Genomic DNA, 22,926 nt, shown 5'->3' on the forward strand with positions numbered 1-22,926 from the left:
TCCCTTTTCCCGATCTCACTTCAGGGTCTAGGCATTTCACATGTATTTGTGGCCAAGGGATATCCCGCTAGGTTTAAACGTGGGGAAAACCTAATGAATGACGCGCACATGCGAGATGGTAGTGTAATCGACGCCCTCGCGCTAACATCGCCCCGTCTTTACGACAATACAGTATTCTTTACCTTCTCCTAGGACATAAGATCTAGGTACAATCTTGCCCCACGCGGGGCCTCAGATCCTACCCCTGAACGACAAATTTACGGTACATCCCGTTGCTGTATGACACCTCGAGGAAGAGAGATTCGCAATACACCGTACCAAACAGGCTAGAGAGAACATATGTCGTGCTCAACTGCTCGTTTTCTATGGGCTATGTTGTATGCACTGCTACAGAAGCGTAGGAACTAATGCTTCAGACCCATCATAAGCTTGACCATCATGACACCAACATTAGATACATGCATCTGCGCGCAAACATGCACCTGTAGCCAAGTCTCGGGCCTCAAACCACGCACCCAATGAAAACAGTCCTCATGTCTCTGTACTTGGGCCCCAACCACTCGTTTACCGACGACTCATGTAGTGTTAACTTGCTCTCGTGAAAAGAACCCCGGCTTGAAAGCTTGTCGGCAGTTGAATATCCCTCGGAAGGGGGGTGGTATTCACACATAAAAAGCTCTCCCCATCACCATCACTTCCAAACTACACACATCCTCTACACCCTTCCATCCCTATTGTACTATTCCAAATCTACCACCCACCATGTCTGATATGAGTGCTACCGTCGAGCCCACCGCCAAGGGCTTCGCTGTCTGTGGCTACGAGAAGATCGAGTATGACTTTGAGTTTCTCGATGGTGTTTTCAACACTGCCAATCCTCAGCTCTACCAGCTGTACTCCCCCTGGGGACGATGTCTGGCTGTGATGGACCTCAACATCTTTAACCTTTATGGTAACGAGATGCAGAGGTACTTTGATCATTATGGCATTCCTCTTACCATTCACAAGACTATGATTGGCGAGAAGGCAAAGAGCATGGATACGCTGTTGTCGATTGTTGATTCTATGACCGATTTCGGCATTTACCGAAAGGAGCCTGTTCTTGTTGTTGGTGGCGGTCTCGTCACTGACGTTGCTGGGTAAGTCTCCTCATTTACCGCTGTGAACAACTTGACTGACCATACAGCTTCGCTTGTGCTGCATATCGCCGTAACACCAACTACATCCGCATCCCAACCACAGTCATTGGACTCATCGATGCCTCAGTCTCCATCAAAGTCGCCGTGAACTACGGCCGCTACAAGAACCGTCTTGGAGCTTACCACGCCCCATCTCACACATTCCTTGACTTCACTTTCCTCCGCAGTCTCCCCGTAGCACAGATCCGCAACGGTTTTGCGGAGCTGATCAAGATCTCCACTTGTGCTCATAAGGATACTTATGATCTTCTTGAGAAGTACTGCGAGCAGCTTATCAACACTGGCTTTGGGCGATCTGATGATGCTTCTCCTGAGATTAAGGAGGTTGCTGATAAGATCTGCCGTGCGGGTATCCATGAGATGCTGAAGCTTGAGACACCGAACTTGCATGAGATTATGCTTGATCGTGTTATTGCTTACGGCCATACTTGGTCTCCTCTTCACGAGCTTGTCCCTGAGACGCCTCTTCGTCATGGTCATGCTATCTCCATTGACATGGCATACTCTGCTACCCTCGCTCACATCCGTGGTCTCCTCTCATCAGAGGAACATACCCGTCTCTTGAACCTCTTCTCCCGAGCTGGTCTCTCCATGGACCATCCTCAGTTCGATGCTTCTCTTCTCGAGAAGGCCACAGCTGCTATTCTCAAGACCCGTGACGGCAAGCTTCGCGCTGCTGTTCCCATCAACCCAATGGGCGATTGTGTCTTCTTGAACGACGTCAGCCACGACGAGATGGTCGCTGCTCTTGAGGAGCACAAGAAGATCATGAAGTCTTACCCTCGTCAGGGCGCTGGTCTCGAAGCCTTCGTTGACGCTAGCGACACTGGTTACACCATGAACGGTGCCCCAGTTGAGAATGGCAATGCTCAGAACATTCCCCTCAACGGCGTCGAGAACGCTAAGCTTCATGTCTCTGGTCCCGAGGGTGTTGATGGCCTTCAGCAAGACTCTAGTAGTGACGATGACTATGTCGTCAGCTCTTCCAAGACCAAGGGCCACCAGGACAAGGGGATCCTCAGTGACCTGAAGGAGAAGGCGAATGGTATTCAGAACCAGATCGCCAAGGCTGTCACTGTTGAGAGTCAATGATTGCATCAAAACAAAAACAAAAATCACTGCATCGGAAAATGCGTATACGATTGTTGGGCACTTGGGTTAGTTGACTGGGATTACTTTACATCCTGGTCCTTTTAGCATTATGATACCGGGTCTGAGAACGAGATGATAAATCACTCAGCATCCACGGTTTTACTTTCAATTCAATATACAACAAAGGATTCTATTCCATATGAGGCTTCGATTACGGTGTGACTGTATGCTCTGTACTGTGCTCTTCATTTTCAACCTTTGCTGATCTGTAGAATCAGTACTCTTGCTTGACTTCCTCCTGTCCATAACCCATCACCCCGTTGATGATATTAATGAGGCCAACCGCCGCGCTCTCCGCGAAGAACTCCCTTCTTGTGCCATGCAACGTCTTTTATAGTCCTGGCAACGTACATTCATCTTCCGCCGGTATTCTTGAAGGCCTTCTTCCGATCAATCTTCCTCAGTATCCGCACCACCGACATGCTGATAGTAATTGATTATGGTCTCCTCCAGAACCAGAGCATTGAACCTCGCCATAGAACGGCGGTATGATACAAAAGATATCAAAACATATATGTTAAGAATGCTTAGGTAGAACTAGATATTGGGCTGTCCGCTTTGATGTTGTGTGCGTAACTAGCCATCTCCAAGACCTGCGGTCTGTCTATGTTAGACCTTTGCTTGACCTCTTTCCGAGGTCCAACTACAATAGTCAGCAAGTATTCATCGGCCATCACCGCTCGGTGTTGGACTTACATATGCTCAGACAGACAAACTTGATCATCACTGGGAACCAGATAGCCACGGCGACGAGCTGTCCAAAGCCCCATGTCGACAGGCCACCATCAGATGAATGCATATCAAGAAGTTCAAACAACTCGTGTAGACTAATGAAGATCATGGTAACGGTTAGGAGTTCAATACCAGCCCAGAAGACTCCCAATAAGAGCTTTGCGCCTTTGGTCTCTGCGAATGAGAAGATCGTCCGGGAGTCACCGCCAATCTTTGTATACTTGATCTTATCTCCCGTCATTCGTGTCTTGGCGAAATGTACAGCCCAGTCGATGATAAGACACGATACAATGACGTGAACAGCAAAACTACAAGCAAGTGTAACGTTGAAGAAATCATAGCTGTTCTTCTCCTTGATTCCCTGACAAAAGCTCATCGGCCCGGGGTTACCTCCGCAAGCATCCACAGTCGAGACCTGTTTCAAGTGTTCTTCAAATGCGTCGGCGTTGAAGTCCTGGAACTCTGTGATGACAGTCATGAGGACCCAAGATAAGACAACGAAGAATAGGGTATAGAATCGACGCTCTCCAGCTCTGTGCATGACAAGCTGTGCGATTAGAACACAGTACATGCCTGCTGTGATGAGTCCTTGCAGGATGCGGTGATTGAAAATCCACGAGAATAACGTGAGCATGTTGGCTAAACCGGCTCTATTTCCACCGTCGAAAGTGATGATAGCTGTGATCGAGATGGTAGCAGCGAACAACGCTTGTGATTCTTGAAAGTCGATCATGGCAGAGGATGAAGCTTTCGCGAAGCGTGTTTCGGACAGTGTTGTTTGCCACCTTTGGCATGTGTCTCGAAATGCAGAGTGTTTTCGAAATGAACTACTCACGCGGCCAAAGGTTCGGACCCAGGAGGTTGTGAGTTTGAAGCACAGGCTGAGGAACAGAACGAGCACCAGCTGGATAACATATGCTGTGACGATCTACAAGAGTTCGTTAGATCGTTCCGTGAGGGGCAGGGTTAGGGTACCTACACCTTGTCCAGCGATGTCCAAGTCAATTCCAGCACTCGCAGCCTGACAGTAATGCTTTGCCATGACCCTTCCAAACTTGGCGACATTATCCGGTGAAACGGGACCGCACTTGAAGCCTTGAAGACTGCTCGTACAACTGCCGTACGTAGAGTCAGAACAAGAAGCCCAAGCGCAGTCTCTCACTTTCCGGAAGACGTTCAAGGAATTGAACTTCTCAACAGTCTCAAAATGAAACTGCTCATCCATCTTCTTCTCGCTCTCCCTGTCAATCGTATCGTTCCCAGGGCCGACTAGCATTCCCAGCGTCGCGAGCGTGATACAGTTCCAGAGGTTCTCAGGCAATCTGTACATGAGCGTTGCGTTGGAACATGTCGTCGTACAGTTGAGTGAACTACCGTCCCCATTATCGCAGCCATAGGAAATAAGCCGCACGCCGACTGTCGGATTCTCAATGATGGACCTGACGCGAAAGAAGTGCGCAGTCTCCCAGGCTTGCCACTGTTCGGATATCTCAATACCGTGATATGCTCTGTTAAAGTCATATTTGTCAATGATCTGGAACTTTCGTTCAACCATTTTAACAAAAGATGAACAAGAGAGAGAGAGGAGAGGATGAAAAAGTCAAGGTACCTAGGTAATCTCATTTGAGGCTGATATAGGACCCCTGAAGCCTACAGATTTAGCCCTATGAGATGCGCTAGCAGGGTTCCACAGTAAGCACTGCCTCTATATTGATTTATGATTTGGTGAGATTCGGTTGCCAAGACGCGGGCTGATAAATCATCCTGCGATAACATTTGGGGGCCGTTGTAGAATTACTTTGCCACCAACGATACCCGAGCCTCGGGGGCAAGAAAACACAGAACCTTGATATATGTAGGGTGTCGAAATAAAGTAAGTAAAGAGGCCCCTAAATTTAGGGTAAATTTACCTAAATACTCTTATCACTTAGGGTTAAGGTCCTGAGTTTTCTTTCCTCCCCTTGCCGAGTCACAAGATGGTTTTATCCCCCAATCAGTGTTGGCCTTTGAAACAAACTCAAGCGGCCACTGTATATACGCTCCATAACTTGCTGGGACCTGTCTCTTGACTCGTAGTATCCAGGCTGTGATGATAGTCTTGCGGAATGGGAAGGATGGCGATACTGGTGCTAGAGCGATCGAAGCAAGCACATACTCAATGGCGAAGAAATGGGCCATTATTATTTGGGCGACGCAATTGTCAGCATCGGAAATTGTGAGGAAGTCAGAATCACTGGCCGCTCCGAATAATTGGTAGGCGCGGCAAACGGCACCAAAGGCTATCAAGAAGTCAGCAAATGCTTATCCAGAACGATATAGATGTAGCATCTTACCACCGACGCATGTAGTCCGCGACATATCGAGGATACTCTGAAGAGCTGCGACCAGATTGATTTCAAGCGTGCTTTTACTCAGAGGCGCAATAGCCTTCAAGGATGCAATGCCATCGTCAATGACTTCATCATCGGATAGGCCGATGTCGAATCCGTTGTTGATATCTTCAACACGCTGTACGTGCCCTTCTGTTGTGAACATTCGAAACGCGGAGTCCTCGAATTGGAAGACGGAGCATTTAGAAACAATAGTACAGCCACGAAGCATGGACAAGAACTCTTGCATCCCATCAGGCATGTAGGAGGACTGCCACGTTAAAGCCATGAGGGTGGCGTAACGAGCATCGCCCTCTTCCTTGTTTTGACAAGGGGTACTGAGAGCAGAATTAAGCGACTTGATGGCCTTGACGCGATGCGATATGGCGTCTGAGTTATAGTCAGTGCCATTGCAGAGGCCTAGATGCGAAGCACCGACGGCCAGCATGGCGTGAGCCAGGAAGTCGAACTGCTTTCGTCAGTAAATATCTCGAAGATCCTGCAGTATGTTTGTGCTTACGCCGTGAGAATACTTTGCAACTTCTTTCCATACCTCTTCGCCCTGGATAGGAAGACCAGGGTACGCATGGAGAAGAAAGTGGTGAAAGAATCGTAAATCAACCATGGAAAGTTGCGCTTGAGATAGTGCTTGGGTAGGTTGAGGTGAAGGTAGGGTTATTATCCCTTTGCCTGAAGTCTGAGGATACTCGCATTGAAGGCCAAGACGATCGCAGTTATCACAAGAGGGTGTTGTTTCCTGACATTTGACACGGCGACGCTTGCAATGGAAGCATCCCCGCCTTGATTTGGTGTGACCCTTGCGAGGAATCGGTCTGCGACGAGGACGACCAATTAGCAGCGACGAGGGAGAGCTTGATGAGGTAGACGTCGATGCATCAGCAGGGAGTGATTGTCTGAGTGATGGACTATCGGAAGGTAGCCTGTTGTTGATAACCTGCGAAAGCTCGCCATCAACGTACAAGGTTCGGGACTCTGAGGACGACAGAGCACTATCCATTTTGTAAAGTCTCTAAGCGACGGAAGCGAGCGTGTATCAGCATATATTAGAGCGATGAATGATGCATCCAGATGTTACTGAGGCTGAGGTTGGGTTGCATGGCCAGGGCCTGGGGGCGGAAACAGGTGTAAGCACGGGTTAATATAAGCCGATTGGTCCTAGGTATAGTTAGGTTAGCATTCCAGTGCTATCATAACTATAATAAGGGAAAATAAAGTAGTTAGTGCTAAAGAGGTTAGGTACAAACTAAATTACTCAACTGGAGGTTCCTTAACCTGGCATTCTTGGGTCGCAAATCCTCAAATCCATTTGCTGTTCCGATACATGGCACAATGTATCAGGAGAAGGTAGATTCATCCAACAGGCGGAGCCAGTTCTTGAGATCTTCCGGGAAGAGTTAACCTCTGCCTATCTTCATCGAACCAAGTTGACACTGATGTTGGTGCATGCATCGCGTCTGCGGACGGGAAACTCGATGCTAAGAACATTAACGTAGTGAGATAAATTTCTCCAATGTACTTCCCAATGCTGGCCATGCGATGAATAAAGCGTTTCCAATTGGACCAACAACCGATGGATGGATAGTTGAAGCCGAAGCTATACCGATCACTATGAGTTTGACCTGGCCGATATCCCTGCAATTGAGAAGCCACAGGTGCTCGGTCGTATTTTTAACCTTTTTCTAGCAAATTCTCGTATGTTTTATCTATGATCTACTCTCACAAACAAGGTCAGAAATTGTGTCCTCCTCAATTCATTACGAGGGTGCTCCGGCTGTGCTTAGATGGGTAAGCGAACTCTGCAGGTTAGACTTTTATGTACCATTAGAAGCACATGAATAAGATAATATTACGCATAATCCTTTAATAGCCAATTGAATCAAGAGATTTGATGACTTCACAAGTTCTCGTATAAAGAAATACGTTGTACCTTGGTGCTTGTTTAAATCAGTACTGGTAGCGAGGGCTATTGTGCCCATAGCCAACCCTGAAGGATTTATGAATAATTCACCAGTGGCTTTCTATACGAGACTATAGAACCCGCGCCACAAAGCTAAACGAAACGTAGCGCTCTTCTCGTTCTCGCTTCTGATCTCGCTTATATCCCCTGCGATACGGAGGGAACCCAATGTTAGTCAGCGCCCCTGTCAAAAGTGGCGGTAAGTCAACGTCCGTGTCAACTCCTTCACTCAAATTTTACAACTGAAGTTCAACCCATCAAGCCTTTGAAAGATGGGCGATATACCATACGATGTAGGTATGTTCCATCTCGATCGTTGTCCAAAGCTAACCCAGTTTGCAGTACCGTTGGAAAGGTTTAATAGCTAGCACTCATCTCCCAGTAATTACTGGTTGCTAACCGATATCAGTGATTCTCCTGGGCGACTCAACTGTTGGAAAGTCAAATATCGCGAGTCAATTCATACAAGGCGAATTCCAGCCTGACTCCACACCAACGATCGGCGTGAAGCCCACCACCAAGATCGTGCAATGCAACTCCAAGGCCGTCAAAGTCAATATCTGGGACACAGCTGGCCTAGAAAAATACCGTGCGCCGGTACGATATTACGATGATGCGGTAGCTGTAATGGTGGTCTACGATATAACCAGACGCCAGAGTTTTGAGAACGCAGCGCGCTGGTTGGAAGAGGTTCGGAAGCACGGTGAACCTGGGGTCGTTATTATGCTCGTGGGGAATAAAACGGATCTGGAGCGGAGAAGGTCTGTGACAACAGAGGAGGGGAGGAAATTTGCGAGTAGGTTGATGTGTCCTTGCTGACATGTTCAAGAGTACTGATGGAGTCCAGAACTCAACAAACTTCGGTTTATCGAAACATCCGCTTGCGAAAACGGTCAAGTTGAGCGTGCTTTCCAGACCATTCTAAACGGTATGTCTGGCCCATTCTGATATATCTCATGAAGTCACTTGCTGATCACGTTGTATGTACTAGGCGTCTATAAGTCACATTGTCAAGAGAAATGATGATCTAAATGAGATGGAGGGTTGACTCTAACTTTCTCATCTTTTTGTATTATTTTGACGTGGTGATAACGATCAATCTGAGACGATATGACGAGAACCTTTGTGCCATCCCAAACTCTAACAACACGTGAAATCCAGTTGCAGGAATCGCGACATCTCGTATCGGATGCAAATCGACATATTCTTCCAGATATATGCTTGTGACACGAGACACTCTTACTCTGTGACAAACGAATCTTCGCTCCATCCATAAGCCCGATTCAGACGTCTCGCCAAAATCAGAATCAAATATCCCTCGATTTGCGACTGATGAGGTCGGTGAATGCTAAAAGGCCGCTTGATATCCATATCCTCAGAGGGTCTGAACGTGTACACAGATCCAAATCGGGGCAACACCGAAAAACCCAGCTCATACATGGCCGCCTCGAAGGAAGACCAACTGACGGATCCGCGTGATTGAGTTTTGTCGAAGAGAGTCGCAAAGACCTCGGCTGTTGATGGGCTGACCTTTACTGGCTGGGCTGCCTTTACAGGTTCCTTTTCATCAAGCGAGACTGTGATTGGGGTATTCGCGTAGACGGAGGAATGTTCTGGGCGTGTCTTTGCCTTTTGTTTTAGAGTCGTGATTCGATTCTTGACGTCCAGGGTAGTAGTGTCAATGGGTACAAATTCCGCTTCGGTATCTTTCTTCGACTTTTGCTTGACCTGCTGGTACTGTTTTTCGATATCCCGGAATGTCTTGTTCAGTTCATCATGGTACAAAGATCTCATCGTCGTGCTTGTTCTACCCTTGACGAACGTATTGAGCGCCTCCAGTGTCTTGGGGGATACGCCAGGTTCAAGCAAGTTGTCAATAGGTGCAGCATAGTCGCAAAGATCAACTTCCCTCTTTATCAGATCAAGATCGGCGCCAACTTCCTGCAGGGCAGAAACTAGTACAGTACCCTTCTTGCGCGACGGAGAGGGAAGCACATACACAGCAGAAAGATCCTGGACGAATGCGATGATGGCAGCCATATTGTACAGCGTACGAGACTCCCTCTCCTGAAGCCTTTCTCGTTCCAAGGGGTGCGCTTTGTAGAGGCCACTAAGCTTTTGCATCCAGTCCACAGCTTTCGTGACGGTCGTTTCTGGCTGGCATAGTCGCAATAAGTAATGGAGCTGAGGATCAGAGCGCGTGAGCTCCTCCGGTTTGCCTTTCATCGAGACTTTGACATTGCCTGAATGACCGAACACTTTAGACAGTCTTCTGAACCACTTCGATCCAGTTCCTGTCGACACTTGTCGCTTGAACAGTGCTTGAGTGCGGGTGTACTCGAAATGGCACATGTTGGAGAGCTCTTGGAGGATCGTCGACTTGTACAGCTTATCGGTGGATGGTTGCTCCAGTAGGTTAAGCAGATCAGTGATGGATTCCCAGATAGCGATTCCTTGGACTGCGTGATGGATTGTGTCGAAGACAGCAGGCCCAACGTACTTGTCTGTATGGACTGGTAGCGATCGGCCCTTCTCGTCCGGCACGAGCTCGGGACGGCTGAAGAACTGCACTTTGACGTCGGCACAAAGAACTGTGGGCTCTGTGCAAAGAAGCGACAGATATTCTTCAAGGGATGATTCCTGGTCGGAAGCAACGACGAAAAGCTCCTTGGGATTGAGCTTGACGGTCGCTTGCTTGGCGGCAGAATCGGATAGAGGAGCGGTCGGCGGCTTGGAATTCTTGGCCGGTAGGCTCCGATCTCTGGTTCTGGAGCCTTGGTGCAGAATTTCCACAATCATGATGTTAAGAACCTGCAACAGATGAAGTTGCCGCTTAAGAATGAGCTGTCCTAGAGACTCTGGAGTGATGTATCGTAGTTGAATGGCAGACTTTAACTCGGGAAGGACTACCATATCGTTGTAGACTGGAGGTATAAGGAAACGGGATCCATACTGCCACTCATGTAAGACTGTAAAGCAGTTCGTGCACTCATCTACAAGGCTCAAGTCTCGGGACCGCGTCATCTCATCGATGATATCGAGATCTCCAGCGGTTCCGTTGTGACCACTGCGGACCTGCACTGACATGGATGTCGAAGCGCGGTGCTTGAGAATATCGAGGAACAAGTTCGAGTCGGGGTCTGTAATATCATCAATATTCCACTCTGGTATAAACTTACTGAGGTTGCCTAGCAAGGGATCCCGAGAATGCTTCAAGGGTTGTCCCTTGAGTTCCGTAGCCTTGATGCATCTCGCTCGCTGCGCTTTGTTGAATGATCGCCAGGCGGTTTCGACTTTGGAGCCATGAACTCTCCATTTGCGCTGCAAGTCGCCGTGTATCTCGCGCAGCATTTCTGAAAAGGTAACCCCCATCTCAGATGATATTAGCGATTGCGACAGGTTGCAGGGTATAGATGCATATACCGACGCCGTTCGAGCAGAGCGTGGAGCCAAACGGGGCGGGCTTGGGATAGCTCGCGCCACGATTTGACTGGGCGTGGCGTTGTGGCGGATGAATCACCAAATGAAGATGGAAGTGCGAAGCACTGCATGGTAAGCTTTTGCTTTGCAGAGACAGCGTCTTGGGAGATGTTTGCTTAATATATTTCGAAGCCTGGCGGATGCTCAGCAAATTTACCCGAGCAAGGAGCGCAAGAGGCTGAAACAGAATAACGTGTCTTGGCTACTTATTGAATCTTGTTTGTAGCGGCTTGGGATTTCAAAAGCTGTCTTAAGAACCGATCTTTAATTACGAGAAGCAAAAGACTCAACATATCTTCTCATTCAGTCAAGGTAACCTATCAACACCTTGACCCCACTAGAGCTTTAAGCAGAGACCTCTAAAGAGACACCACTAAATCACGGAGTGGGTTTGATGTAGTCAATCAGAGAGCGCTATGACTCCTAGTGCACTGAGTCAAGATAATGGCCAGCGGGTACGGCCTGCAAACTTTAGCTTAGGTATTTGTAGTACAGTGCTAAGCTTTTTGTAGCAAGAATCTTCAGATAAGGATTAAGCGAAGACCTTGCGTATCTGAGGTTTGGCTGGAATGATAACGAGCGGCAGAGAGGGGACTCCCATGCACATTGCTAAGCTTCCCCAGGTTCGTAACATCCCCGCAAAAGCTCATCCTGACTCTACGGCGTTGCTCCAACACAGAATACGCGTGGCCAGGGCATATTATGCAATCAAGGTTAGAGTAATGCTGGTAATAGGCTGCAATCACTTAACTAATCGGGGATCCTTCCAGGGGATACATACCCGAAGTCGGCAGCGATGGATCAAGAGCCCTACGAGTACAGACTGAAGCGGACACGACAGGCATGTGCCAATTGCAGGTATGAAGCATGCAGTGCCTCCCCCTATTTTCTCACGGAATTACTTGGAGAAGCTGACTATTTCAAGGCGCAAAAAGGTTCGCTGCTCTGGCGAGCGTCCGACATGCACATACTGCGCACGCCTCAAGCAGGAATGCTGCTATGAAGAAGCACCCAAAAGCGAGGATCAAAATGACTCTAATAGGGCCCCGCGCCTATTACTGATGGCGGGAACAAAAGACGAAGGGATATCATCTTCACTTTCCCTCGAGTCCCGAATAACTTCGCTTGAAACGAGTGTGCAAAGGCAAGGCTTTTGAGGTTGTGTACAGCTAAAATTTCCCTCGGCTGACCAAGTAATTGGGTAGTCTCATAACTCTTCTCACCAACGAACGTGGCATGGCAGACAGAAACAACTCCCGTATGGGCCACAAAGAGAATATTGCTGGAGATGCCAAGTGGCTGGCTGTTACGTCCGACATGACGCTTTCTGCTGCGGCAGACCTGTACTTTCAGTTCTGCCACAACCAACCATACTCCCTCTTCCACGAGGAAAGCTTTCGCCGTCGCTTGGTAGCTCAGACGCTCCCCGACTACCTTTGCCTGGCCTTGTTGGCCACAGCCAGTCGATTTTCTCATTCCAGTAGACCATTGCTACTCTGTGCAGACCAGGCGTGGGAGATTGCCATCAAGCGCTCGACGGCCAACATTGACTCTGCGGAGAGTCTAACGATTGCCCAGACGATTCACCTTCTTTGCGTCATTGACTACTCCGGTATGCGATCCCTCTTTTATAAGCATATTATCTGTAGAACTGATCTTTCCCAGATGGCCGATGTCGCGCTGCATGGATCAAGCTTGGCTTGGCTGTTCGCATAGCGCAGTGCTACCGATTCAACACTGAGCCCGATCCGCGTCTTCGTCCTGAAGTTCAGGAGGAATACCGACGCACATTCTGGTCTATCTACCTACTTGACAGGCTGATGTCCTGCGGGCGAGAAAGACCACCTGCGCTTCAAGACAAGGATTGCCTATTACGTCTTCCGTCCAACGAACAGGCCTTCCGAGACTGCTGTGAGAATCGGGGTCCAGTACTTGAACAACTCGTTGGAGACGCACCAGCAGTTACCGAGCTTCCTGAACACAGCCATTTCTCTGTAATCATATTGATGGCAGCGACACTGATCCGGGTGGTGAATTACGTGCTGCGAGAGGACTCACGGGTTCACGATGATGTTCCCTGGTCTGCTGCTTCACAGTACTCAGCGCTCGAGTCAACTCTATGGCGGCTGGAACTCAATTACGGACTGCTAGATCCATTGAATGCTGTATGGGAGCAAACACTGACTTCAGGTGGCGTGGTAGACCCACGAGCCGCGGGGCCCCTCATATATGGCCGCGCTTTGTTCCACCTTGCGGGCTGTCTGCTGCACCACCCATTCCTTCTCCAGCATCGATTAGCAGAGTCGGCCAGCAGGACACCTCCAGGATTCTTGAGCAAAGCTTGGACGTCAGCTAGAAGCCACGCCACTGCACTCACGATGCTGCAAGAGACGGAAAATCTCGGCTGCGTCACAGTTTCTTGCTTCAGAGGGTACTGCGCCATGGTTGCCGGTTCGGTCCACCTTCTTTTTGCGTCGGACAGTAACAGTGAGATACGCGAGGCGTCAGTTCGACGATATGAGGAGTGTCGAGGTCTACTTCTGAAGTTATGCCGTTACTGGGAAAGTTCGAGGCTAATGGTGAGTTTCCCTCTGCATACTGCCTGTGCCAGATCTAGGTTATGACAAGTGATAGTTCATGAAGCTTGAGCGTCTGTATGAGGATAGAGGCCGTTACCGCCAATTCTTTGAGTATACACTAGCTATGGGCGCAAAGCCCAAGCTCGCAGCATTCTGGGACAGTATGGACAACTGGGTTCCATCAAGCCGATCCCCGAGCCCCGAGCATGGCCCTCCTGAGCCAGTACAGCCAATTCATTTCCCCACGTCTATGGACTTTTTCGATCTCGCGCCGGCGGATCCTTGGGGAAACGGAAATTCGATATTCGAAATGGACTTTGCGGGTGGCAATAACTTTATGTAAATTGGCCATATCAAAGACAGTGCAATGCATGTTTGAGTGCATAGGCAGATGGACAATACGACGTAAATTGAGTTCTCTATTACCGGCTTCTATTTAACCTATGGCATCTTTAACTAGTCCTAACCCTTTTCAGTCCGATCCTCTAGGCATGTATGTGAATGAGAGTGACCCTCAGCCTTAGCCGACAGACTTGTCGCTTGTGAGAACATAATAAGTTTTGACAAAAGGCGCCTCAGATGTCCATGTAACCTTCAGACCAGAGGGCAGTGCAATTATATCTCCGCTTTGAAACTTGAGCGTCTTGCCAGTGTCATGCTCGGTAATGGTGACCAACCCTTCAAGAAGCATGATGGTTTCATCGCCATGAGATGCACTGTATTCAAAGGATGCAGATCCATCGGGGTTACACCCAGGTATCCCGCGGCCCGTCCTCCAAAGTCCGACCTCAAGACTCCCTGTCGAGCCTGTATCTCTAATTGGGTAAAACTCGCCAGCGTGCTGTTGGCCCTTGCCTGGCTCGTCCCAAGCATAACAAGTCCAAGCTTGTGGGTTGTCGTTAATATTGCCAATTATGAGATCTTCCTTTGCGGTTCCGGGTGTAGGTCCGTCCCACATGACCCAGAACTTCTTAAGAAAAGGGGCGTTGGTGTGCCACGAAAGTTGGACATATTTTGGGTGGCAGATAATGTCGCCTGCGTTGAGTTTATACTTCTTGCCGGTGGATTTGATGGTAACCTCTGTCGAGCCCTCCAGCAGCAGCATAGTTTCATCGCCGAGGGGAGCTGAATACACGACGTCGCAGGTGCCGTCTTCATTGCAGCCCACGATTCCTGGACCCGTGCGCCACAGGCCTGCACTCAGAGATCCAGAAGTTCCTCCGCTTCGAATAACCACGACCTCTCCCTTGGATTGTTGTCCAAAGACTGGATCTTCCCACTCAAAGGGGACCCAGGTCCCAGTTGTGCTGCGGGAGCCATGCTCAAGCTGATGAACGGAGCCCATGTTGAAAATCTTGTGTTTTGAAGTTGCGGTAAGGTCAAAGGGAACGACGTATCGAGACGACAGTGAATGCGACTATGATGACGATTATCAATTGACCTGTGGCATGTTGTCTTTCTTAATAGCCCCAAAGCTATCATAACTCTGTAGCTTATCTTCATCTCTCCGATTAGCATATCAGTCTGGGTTACTCAGACTTCGGAGGTGTGAGTGGGTACGGGCCGACGCAAAGAACTACAAGGGCTCTAAAGTAGCACTAAGTCGACTTAGTGGCTGCTATAGTCTGGAGCTATACTTAACCGAGCCTTATCTACAGACCAAACGAAAGGTAGATCATATCAGAGATACAGCGTACCAGATAAGCGATATTTCTCAGTCTGACCTCCCCGAGGCACTGTCAAGTGGTATGGGGAGATGGAACTGGCTCTCATTGCCCGGACCGTGTTCCCCAGTTGATTCCGAGACTAACTAGCTTTGTTATAGTTCCTCGAATAGCAGCTCAAAACACTATCTTATCATCGAAGTCCGTGAGCTTCTCGCGAATGTAGATCAGCCATATCAGTAGAGTGAAGATGGGCGTAAACGGCAATTATACTCTCGATAGTGAATCTGAGGCATTAGCAACCTTCAAAAGGAGACTTATGGACAGATAAAGGACACCGAAACATCACCGAGTAGAGGGAGCTGATAACAGTAATACTTGAGCAGAGAGTTGTGATCTATATAGACCCTGGGATGTCAGACGGCTCTACAGAGTCGATGGAAATCACAACTTGACCTCATCACACTCTGATCAGATCTTTGGCATTCTGTTATTTCCCTTAGTTGCATCTAACTTCTCTTCAAGGAAGAAACGGATATCTTCAATCGCCATGACAGACCACGAGGTGCAAGCAGTATTGGGCATGCAGCACTCCGAGAAGCGACAATGGAAGCCCTATTTGCTCGTCGTTGTTAGTACCATGCTTTTTAGTTATGTCTCTCTGGTCCTTGTGACTGACTCTTCCTTACTTAGATGATGAGCATTAGTCTTGGAGCCATGTCATTTGGGTATTCCTCTGGTGTTATTGGAGCAACCGTTGGTAAGAAACCGCCAAATCCATATAGCCTGCTTTGCTCATGTTGTTGATCATCTCCAGCGCAACCCTCTTTCGTCGAGTATTTCGGACTTGCGACTCGATCGAACGCAACTAGTCTCATCTCAGCTATGAATGTGAGAAACTCTCGGCTCCGTCTCCCAAATTATTCACTGACAGAGACTTTCACTTCTAGTCGCTCTTCTTTGCTGGCGCAGCCATCTTCATCTTGACAGTTCCCTTCTTTGCAGATAAATGGGGACGAAAAGCAGCCGTGGCAGTGGTGAGTACCATCCTTTCACTTTCGAAGAGATGATGGCTGACTTTGCATTCATCCAGTCGGCCGCTATCATCATCATAGCAGGGGCTGTTCTGGCCGGATCTGTGCACGTCGCCCAATTCATTGTTTTCCGATTTGTATCCGGGGCTGGGTAGGTTTAACCATGAACGACTTGACCTAAGATCATGCTCTGACCTGACAACCAGGACGTATATGATGATCTCGTCAGTGACGCTATGGATGACAGAGATAGCACCCCCTTCAATCCGTGGCATTCTCGTTGGTCTTGTCGGAGCAAGCTTACTCTTTGGATACGCATCATCGATTTGGGTGGGCTACGGCTTTTATTTCTTCCAGAGCTCAAATGCATGGAGAGTCCCGTTCGGTAGGTACCAAGAGAACAACCCTTCACTTGACTGGGAGCTGATCTAAGCTTTTCATAGTGTTCCAGGGCTTTCCAGCACTCTTGTTGCTTGGTCTTCTTTACTGGCTGCCCGAGTCTCCCCGCTGGCTGATGCTACAAGGCCGCCATGATCAGGCAAGGGAGAATCTACTAAAGCTTCATACTCCAGAAGAAGTGGATGTCGAATTCTTGCAGATCCGCACACAGGTTGAAGTCGACAAGGCTCTCCCTAGCTCATACTGGGCTATGTTTACGAACAGAAACTACCGAAAGCGAACCCTTATCGGCATGGGGACCTTTGCGAGTATCCAAACATCTGGAATTCTTGTAATCAACAGTCAGTATCCCAAAATACTCTGTTCGCTCACTTACTAACCGCCTACTGTTAATAGATTACGGTCCTATGGTCAGACACTACACCCCGAAGAACTCAACAACGATCCTGAATACTAACCTTGTTTAGATTTACGGCGCACTCGGTTTCGGAGTCGAGACACAGCTCATCTATGCAGCTGCTTGGCTCACCTTGGGCTGGGGCGGTGGCTGTCTGGCACTTTTCGTCGTCGACAAGATTCCGAGGCCTAAGTTCATCGGCTACGGTCTCCTTACTTGCCAAGCCTGCCTGATAATCGAAGCAGCGTTGGTAGCCAACTTTGCGGGCTCAGACAACAAGACAGCCCTCCGAGCTTGTGTCGCGATGCTCTTTTTGTTTGTCTTCATCTACGAGTTTGCGTTGGACAGTGCCCAGTTTGTTTACTTGGGTGAACTGTTTCCAACTCATATACGAGCAAAGGGTGTCTCGCTGGGCTGTGGAACACTGGCACTGATGAACGTCATCTGGCTATCTGCTGCACCCACTGCTTTCGCGTAAGTACCTGTTACATCTGTGAGCAGAAGACTCGAAACTGACTGCTGCAGCTCGATTGGCTGGAAGTTCTACCTATGCTTTATCATTCCAGGATGCTTTTGTGCCGCTATGATTCTGTATTATTTCCCTGACACGCTGGGTTTGCCGCTTGAAGAAATCAATGCTATTTTTGAGGACGACGTAAGTTTTATGATTCTTGGTACACAGTTCTCAGAGAACTAACAGTTGTGCAGTATAGAGATAGCATTGTTGGCATTGAAGAGGGAAATGTAAAGGGGTCGTTCTCAGACAAGAGCCCTAAGGAAGTGGGTAGCAGTGAGTGATAATATGGTGATATTGTTAAGAAGTGACATAGACTCTATTCCTGTGTCATCTAAAAACGGCAGTTTCCGCTTTCAGGCCGTCGGTCTAGGTGTCCGATCATTACAGATATATAGCCTATAAAATTACATTTATATAGTCAATTATATCACAAATATTTATAAATAATTCTGAAGATACTCTTTTTACACCGCCTTATCATTAACTGTCCTCAAGATCTCTCAGCAAAAACGTCCAATAACGAGGGCTAACCAGAGACAGCATAGCAGGTGTTGGGTTTGTCGCGTCCGACAGTCGCACGTCCTTATTGCGGTGCTGTTGCAGAGTTCGCGAAATCACTGGTAGTTTGCCTCGCCATATCATCCTTGCAGAAAATCCCATTGCATTCAATTGGCCGACGGGGATGAAAATCCTTGGTCCGCGTCCGTCGCAGAAACGAGTGGCTGGCTTGTCTGCCTGTCTGCCTAGCGTAAATCGGTCAATGCAGCTCTGGTGCCAAGTGCTACACTTCAGGGGGGCTCGGCGGCTATTGTGAAGATACCACCAAATAGATCCCTGTTGGGACATTGTGGCTTGTAATTCCGAGACAAAATGTACAAATTTCGCCCGTGCAGTCCGATTACAGCCCAACAAGGCTGTGCTCCGTGAAGTCCACACCGCATGTATCTACCCCAACCCCAGCATCACAAGATCCAATCCATTTCTTACCCTCTCATCGCTACCCAACGATACTTGTTCGCGTAAGATTGCACACGTTGAGTTCTTCGAGATGTCTGACCCAAGCGATCCAAATTCCTAAACGGTTGGATGGGTTTGTGCTCTGTCGACAGAGTTCACCGCTGCCCAGGAACAATTCCACGAGGAGTATGAGCCTCATGAAGGACCTGAGCACAGATAAGCAAATGACTTCAATGTGTACAGTTTCGGCAAGATCAAAGGCCACATGGTGGTCATCGCTGTACTGCCAAATGGACAATACGGGACAGCATCTGCCGCCACTGTGGCCAAGGACATGATACGCAGCTTTCGTAACATTCGATTCGGTCTTATGGTCGGGATTGGCGGCGGGGCCCCTACTAAAGACCATGATATTCGCTTGGGAGATGTTGTGGTCAGCTCACCTACGGCGGGCCAAAGTGGTATCTTTCAACACGACTTCGGGAAAGCTACAAAAGAAGGGTTCCAGCACACGGCGTCTCACAATAAACCACCACCTTTATTACTCGCTGCAGTAGCGGGGCTCAAGACCCAATACGAGAGAAAGGGCCTTCAGATCCATGACAAGGTCAGCACCATCATCTCAAACAACAAGAGATTGAGTGCCAAGTATGGACGTCCAGAGGTTCCAGATTCTCTTTTTTCACCTTCAGTTGGTCATAAGAGTGCACCATGTCATGAGTCTTGTGTAACGGCCCCGACTGATCTCATAGATCGCACCCCACGACAAGAACCTCTGGAAAATGTTGAAGTCCACTACGGTACCATTGCTTCGGGCGATACTCTAATGAAAAATGCTGCTAAGCGAGATGAGCTTGCTTCCAAGGCAGACATTCTATGTTTCGAAATGGAAGCTGCTGGACTGATGGATGGATTTCGATGTCTCATCATTCGCGGAATCTGCGACTATTGTGACTCTCATAAGAATGATGAATGGCAAGGCTATGCAGCTATGACAGCGGCTGTATATGCTAAATTGATTCTTGGCCGAATACGCCCAGAGGCTGTTGCAAGGGAACAGATTATGATCTCAAAGGTTGATGAAGGTCAGTAGTCTTATATGTTTTTGGAATAGTGCATCTCAATAATAATACTCAATCCAGTTATTTCCAGCGTGGAGGATCTGAAACGATCCATTGCAGAACAGGAGGTACTGGACTGGCTGTCAGATGAAGACTACGGCACTTATCAGCTCGACGAACGCAGTAAAAGGGCTCCGGGAACGTGCCAATGGTTTCTGGACTTGCCGGAATATCAGTCTTGGGTCCAACAGAAGGGCAAAGTCCTTTTCTGCCCGGGCATCGCCGGGGCTGGAAAGACGATCCTTGCATCTGCCGTCATCGAAAGCCTTTATTCCTGCTTTGAGAAAGATACAAATACTGCCATTGCTTATGTTTACTGCCTATATAACCGTGTCGATCAGCAAAACTTCAACAAATTGCGGGCAAGTTTGCTGCGACAGCTTTGTGAGCGACTGTCTCCTCTGCCCGAGGGCATCATGCAGCTTTACCACGAATATAAGCCTCGACGGGTGGAGCTCCCTCCTGAAAGGATTACTTCAGAGCTCAAAGTCGTATCAGGCCTGTTTTCAAAAGTCTTTATGGTTGTTGATGCGTTAGATGAGTGGGCAGTGGAACACGGCGACCTCTACTCACTACCAGCCGAGCTTCTCCTCCTTCAACGGAAATTGGCCATAAATCTACTGGCCACCTCCCGGCCAATCCCCCTCATTTCTAATCAGTTCAACGACTACCCTTCGGTTTCCATCACTGCTCAACAACAAGATATTTACGCTTACGTTGACAGCTTTCGGTGGCCAGAGTCGAGCTGCATTGGTAAAATAGCAGAATTACAAGGCTTGGTAAAACAGGTCATATCACAAATTGTTAGGGGGATGTAGGCCTATCTTAACATCGTCATTTCAGATATCTCTTTCTAACAACTAAATCAGGTTTCTTCTGGCAAGGCTATATCTCCATTCACTGGTAAACGAGACCTCTGAAAGAGATGTTAAGGATGCTCTACAGCGATTCGAATACCGAGCAAAGGACAACGATATCGATCCAAAGTTCAATATCGTGGACCAGGCATATAGTGATACGGTCAAACGGCTCAGAGAGCAACATCAAAACTCTAGTGACCTAGCTTTCCGGGTCCTTGCCTGGATATGTTGCACTGGCTGGAAGCTACCAATTTACGCAATCCGAGATGGCCTTGCCTTACGAGAAGGAGACACAGCTTTACGTGCGGATGCCATAGTTGACGAACAGTTATTGCTCTCTGTATGCTGTGGCTTGGTCGAGATTACAAAGACAAGCAGAAAAAGAAAGAGGGAACTACGGCTCGCTCACTACACCACCGAAACCATTTTCCGGCGTAATCGGCATTTGATTGATGAGTATTTCCTCGCCCGCTATTCACTTGATAGTCGATTACCTTCAAACGCCGATGCCTATCTTGCAAGGCAGTGTATCACTTGTTTGTCTATCGGCCTGCCGGACCTACGAGTTCCGGACCATGGAGTTGTTGGCGATGAAAGACGGCGGTGTTACATTATGTTCGACTCTTCCATCTTTTCACAGCTCCGCGAAAATTATTCTCCTAAGAAGTGCGAGGAAAGGCTTTGGCGGCACAAACTAGAAGCGTATCCACTATATGAATATAGCATATTCAACTGGGGCTACCACGTGCGACGGATCTCGCCCTTGGACCAAGTCTTTAAGACATCCATCGACTTCCTCCAAGCATGTGGGATAGCGGGCCAGGCTGTCATTAGGATTCTGACTGATGCAAAGTGGAGCCAAGCAATACAAGTATCCCGAGATATGATTGATTTGCACCTGGCTGCGCTTTTCGGGGTTAGCGAAGTGGTAGAGTCGGTGAGGGAGAATCTTGACATCAATGCAAGAGATAGTTGTGGCCGGACTGCACTCGTTTGGGTACTAGAGTGTTTGGCATTCGAATTTGAGTTCAACTCTGACTACAGGAGGTCAGAAGAACTAAATCTCGACATATACGACGGAATTGGAAATTCTCATCGTCGTGTTGTCAAGGCTTTATTGAGTTCGGGTGCTGACCCACACATACCTGGATATAATGGAGACACTGCCCTACACATGGCCGCCATCCTAGGAGATGTCGAGATCGTTCAAAACCTTCTCGACTATGGAGTAGAAACTCACACATCGAATGAATATGGCTATATCCCTCTTGTATTAGCGGTGCGGTATGGTAAGGAGTCGACTTACATGAAGCTCTTGGAGCGTGGTGCGGTCGACGCCTGTGGAGAAAACAGCCGCACAGCCCTCATGGAGGCTGCCTTTGTTGGAGACTTGGCCCTATTGGAACAGATTATTGGGAAAGGTGCTAATGTGGATCACCAAGATCACAATGGTGACACCGCTCTCATGATAGCGTGCATTCGTGACCATACCAAGGTCATTGAGTCGCTACTTGCAGTAAACGCTCGACTAGACATCACAAATCACTCGGGGAAAGCTGCTCTTGACTATGGAGGTGAGTATTGTGGAGAGGATAGCATCATGCGACTCCTCCACCATAGTACAGATCTTGCCATTCGCGACCAATCTTCCGGCATCGTTCTTATTTCCGCAAGCAGGTCTGGACGTCTAGATATTGTCTCCTTGTTACTAGAAGACGCGGCATTGAGAATTTCTCTAGAACATCTCGACCTTGCCTTGTCACGGTCGTTCTCAAGGGGAAACGACAAAGTTGTGAAACTTTTGATCAATCATAGAGCGAAGTGTAGTACGAACTTCGATGAGATGCCGAAACCACTTCTGTCACATGCTATTCGGGAGTTTGGCGATGATGTCGTCTTGCTGTTGCTAGATACGGGCATCAACATGGAAGACGAGGACGGCAGCGGAATAGGGCCCATTCATGCGGCTGCATCGACAGGCACAAAATTAATGGTGAAGAGTCTAATAGACAAAGGCGTTTCTGTTAATCGTCGTGCCTCAATGGGGCGATTGCCTTTGGACTTTGCAATAAGGCGTGAAGACAAGGACAATTCTATCGCCAACTTTCTCCAAGAACGCGGTGCAATCACTGAGGGAGAGCGACTAATTCGCTCTTGGCGAAATAAAAGGAGCAAGATTAACTAAGTTAGTTTATGAGGTTTATATATTCTTGTTTACCTTTATATAATTAGAGTCTTATTAGCTGTTGGACCTAATTAAGGTTTATTCCCTGTATATTTTTAATCTAATCTAATTATTATTTCCTTCGCTTGACCAAGCGAGGCTAAATTCCTCTTAGTGAGCAATTCCTCATAATGGCATAAGCTAATATATACATTATGCCTTAATACTTCCCTCGCAAGCGCATAGAAAGGCTATTGTATAACGGTTATAAGTCTAACTATATTAAACTAAGCCGTGCTAGGTTTATTATTAATAGATTATATA

The 22,926-nt window shown here is 48.2% G+C and overlaps 8 protein-coding genes across 8 annotated transcripts; 4 read left to right on the top strand and 4 right to left on the bottom strand.

The window, feature by feature from the left end:
* Positions 1-762: 762 nt before the first annotated feature.
* FTJAE_12620 (3-dehydroquinate synthase) lies at positions 763-2,291 on the top strand (the record flags this gene model as incomplete). Its single annotated transcript, XM_037345686.1, has 2 exons — positions 763-1,139; positions 1,187-2,291. The coding sequence occupies 2 exons, from the start codon at positions 763-765 to the stop codon at positions 2,289-2,291; spliced, it is 1,482 nt and encodes a 493-aa protein (XP_037200366.1).
* A 587-nt stretch (positions 2,292-2,878) lies between these two features.
* On the bottom strand, positions 2,879-4,638 carry FTJAE_12621 (uncharacterized protein; the record flags this gene model as incomplete). The annotated part of the gene is made up of 3 exons (XM_037345687.1): positions 2,879-2,994; positions 3,048-4,011; positions 4,063-4,638. The coding sequence occupies 3 exons, from the start codon at positions 4,636-4,638 to the stop codon at positions 2,879-2,881; spliced, it is 1,656 nt and encodes a 551-aa protein (XP_037200367.1).
* A 368-nt stretch (positions 4,639-5,006) lies between these two features.
* On the bottom strand, positions 5,007-6,470 carry FTJAE_12622 (sterol uptake control 2; the record flags this gene model as incomplete). Its single annotated transcript, XM_037345688.1, has 3 exons — positions 5,007-5,362; positions 5,417-5,921; positions 5,973-6,470. The coding sequence occupies 3 exons, from the start codon at positions 6,468-6,470 to the stop codon at positions 5,007-5,009; spliced, it is 1,359 nt and encodes a 452-aa protein (XP_037200368.1).
* Positions 6,471-7,702: 1,232 nt separating this feature from the next.
* FTJAE_12623 (uncharacterized protein) lies at positions 7,703-8,378 on the top strand (the record flags this gene model as incomplete). Its single annotated transcript, XM_037345689.1, has 3 exons — positions 7,703-7,727; positions 7,840-8,226; positions 8,278-8,378. The coding sequence occupies 3 exons, from the start codon at positions 7,703-7,705 to the stop codon at positions 8,376-8,378; spliced, it is 513 nt and encodes a 170-aa protein (XP_037200369.1).
* A 291-nt stretch (positions 8,379-8,669) lies between these two features.
* Positions 8,670-10,781, bottom strand: FTJAE_12624 (uncharacterized protein; the record flags this gene model as incomplete). Its single annotated transcript, XM_037345690.1, has 1 exon — positions 8,670-10,781. The coding sequence occupies one exon, from the start codon at positions 10,779-10,781 to the stop codon at positions 8,670-8,672; it is 2,112 nt and encodes a 703-aa protein (XP_037200370.1).
* Positions 10,782-12,146: 1,365 nt separating this feature from the next.
* Positions 12,147-13,832, top strand: FTJAE_12625 (transcriptional regulatory; the record flags this gene model as incomplete). Its single annotated transcript, XM_037345691.1, has 3 exons — positions 12,147-12,522; positions 12,576-13,489; positions 13,545-13,832. The coding sequence occupies 3 exons, from the start codon at positions 12,147-12,149 to the stop codon at positions 13,830-13,832; spliced, it is 1,578 nt and encodes a 525-aa protein (XP_037200371.1).
* A 177-nt stretch (positions 13,833-14,009) lies between these two features.
* Positions 14,010-14,834, bottom strand: FTJAE_12626 (uncharacterized protein; the record flags this gene model as incomplete). The annotated part of the gene is made up of 1 exon (XM_037345692.1): positions 14,010-14,834. One exon carries the CDS (start codon positions 14,832-14,834, stop codon positions 14,010-14,012), a length of 825 nt encoding a protein of 274 aa, XP_037200372.1.
* An 869-nt stretch (positions 14,835-15,703) lies between these two features.
* Positions 15,704-22,623, top strand: FTJAE_12627 (ankyrin protein; the record flags this gene model as incomplete). The annotated part of the gene is made up of 16 exons (XM_037345693.1): positions 15,704-15,784; positions 15,847-15,913; positions 15,971-16,044; positions 16,104-16,190; positions 16,247-16,338; positions 16,394-16,572; positions 16,631-16,927; positions 16,983-16,996; positions 17,054-17,457; positions 17,509-17,638; positions 17,692-17,773; positions 18,610-18,643; positions 18,701-19,542; positions 19,600-20,392; positions 20,448-21,104; positions 21,162-22,623. The coding sequence occupies 16 exons, from the start codon at positions 15,704-15,706 to the stop codon at positions 22,621-22,623; spliced, it is 5,295 nt and encodes a 1,764-aa protein (XP_037200373.1).
* Between the last annotated feature and the right edge of the window lie 303 nt (positions 22,624-22,926).

Source organism: Fusarium tjaetaba (genome assembly GCF_013396195.1).
Source record: "Fusarium tjaetaba strain NRRL 66243 chromosome Unknown NRRL66243_c0000348, whole genome shotgun sequence".
Classification (NCBI taxonomy): Eukaryota; Fungi; Ascomycota; class Sordariomycetes; order Hypocreales; family Nectriaceae; genus Fusarium; species Fusarium tjaetaba.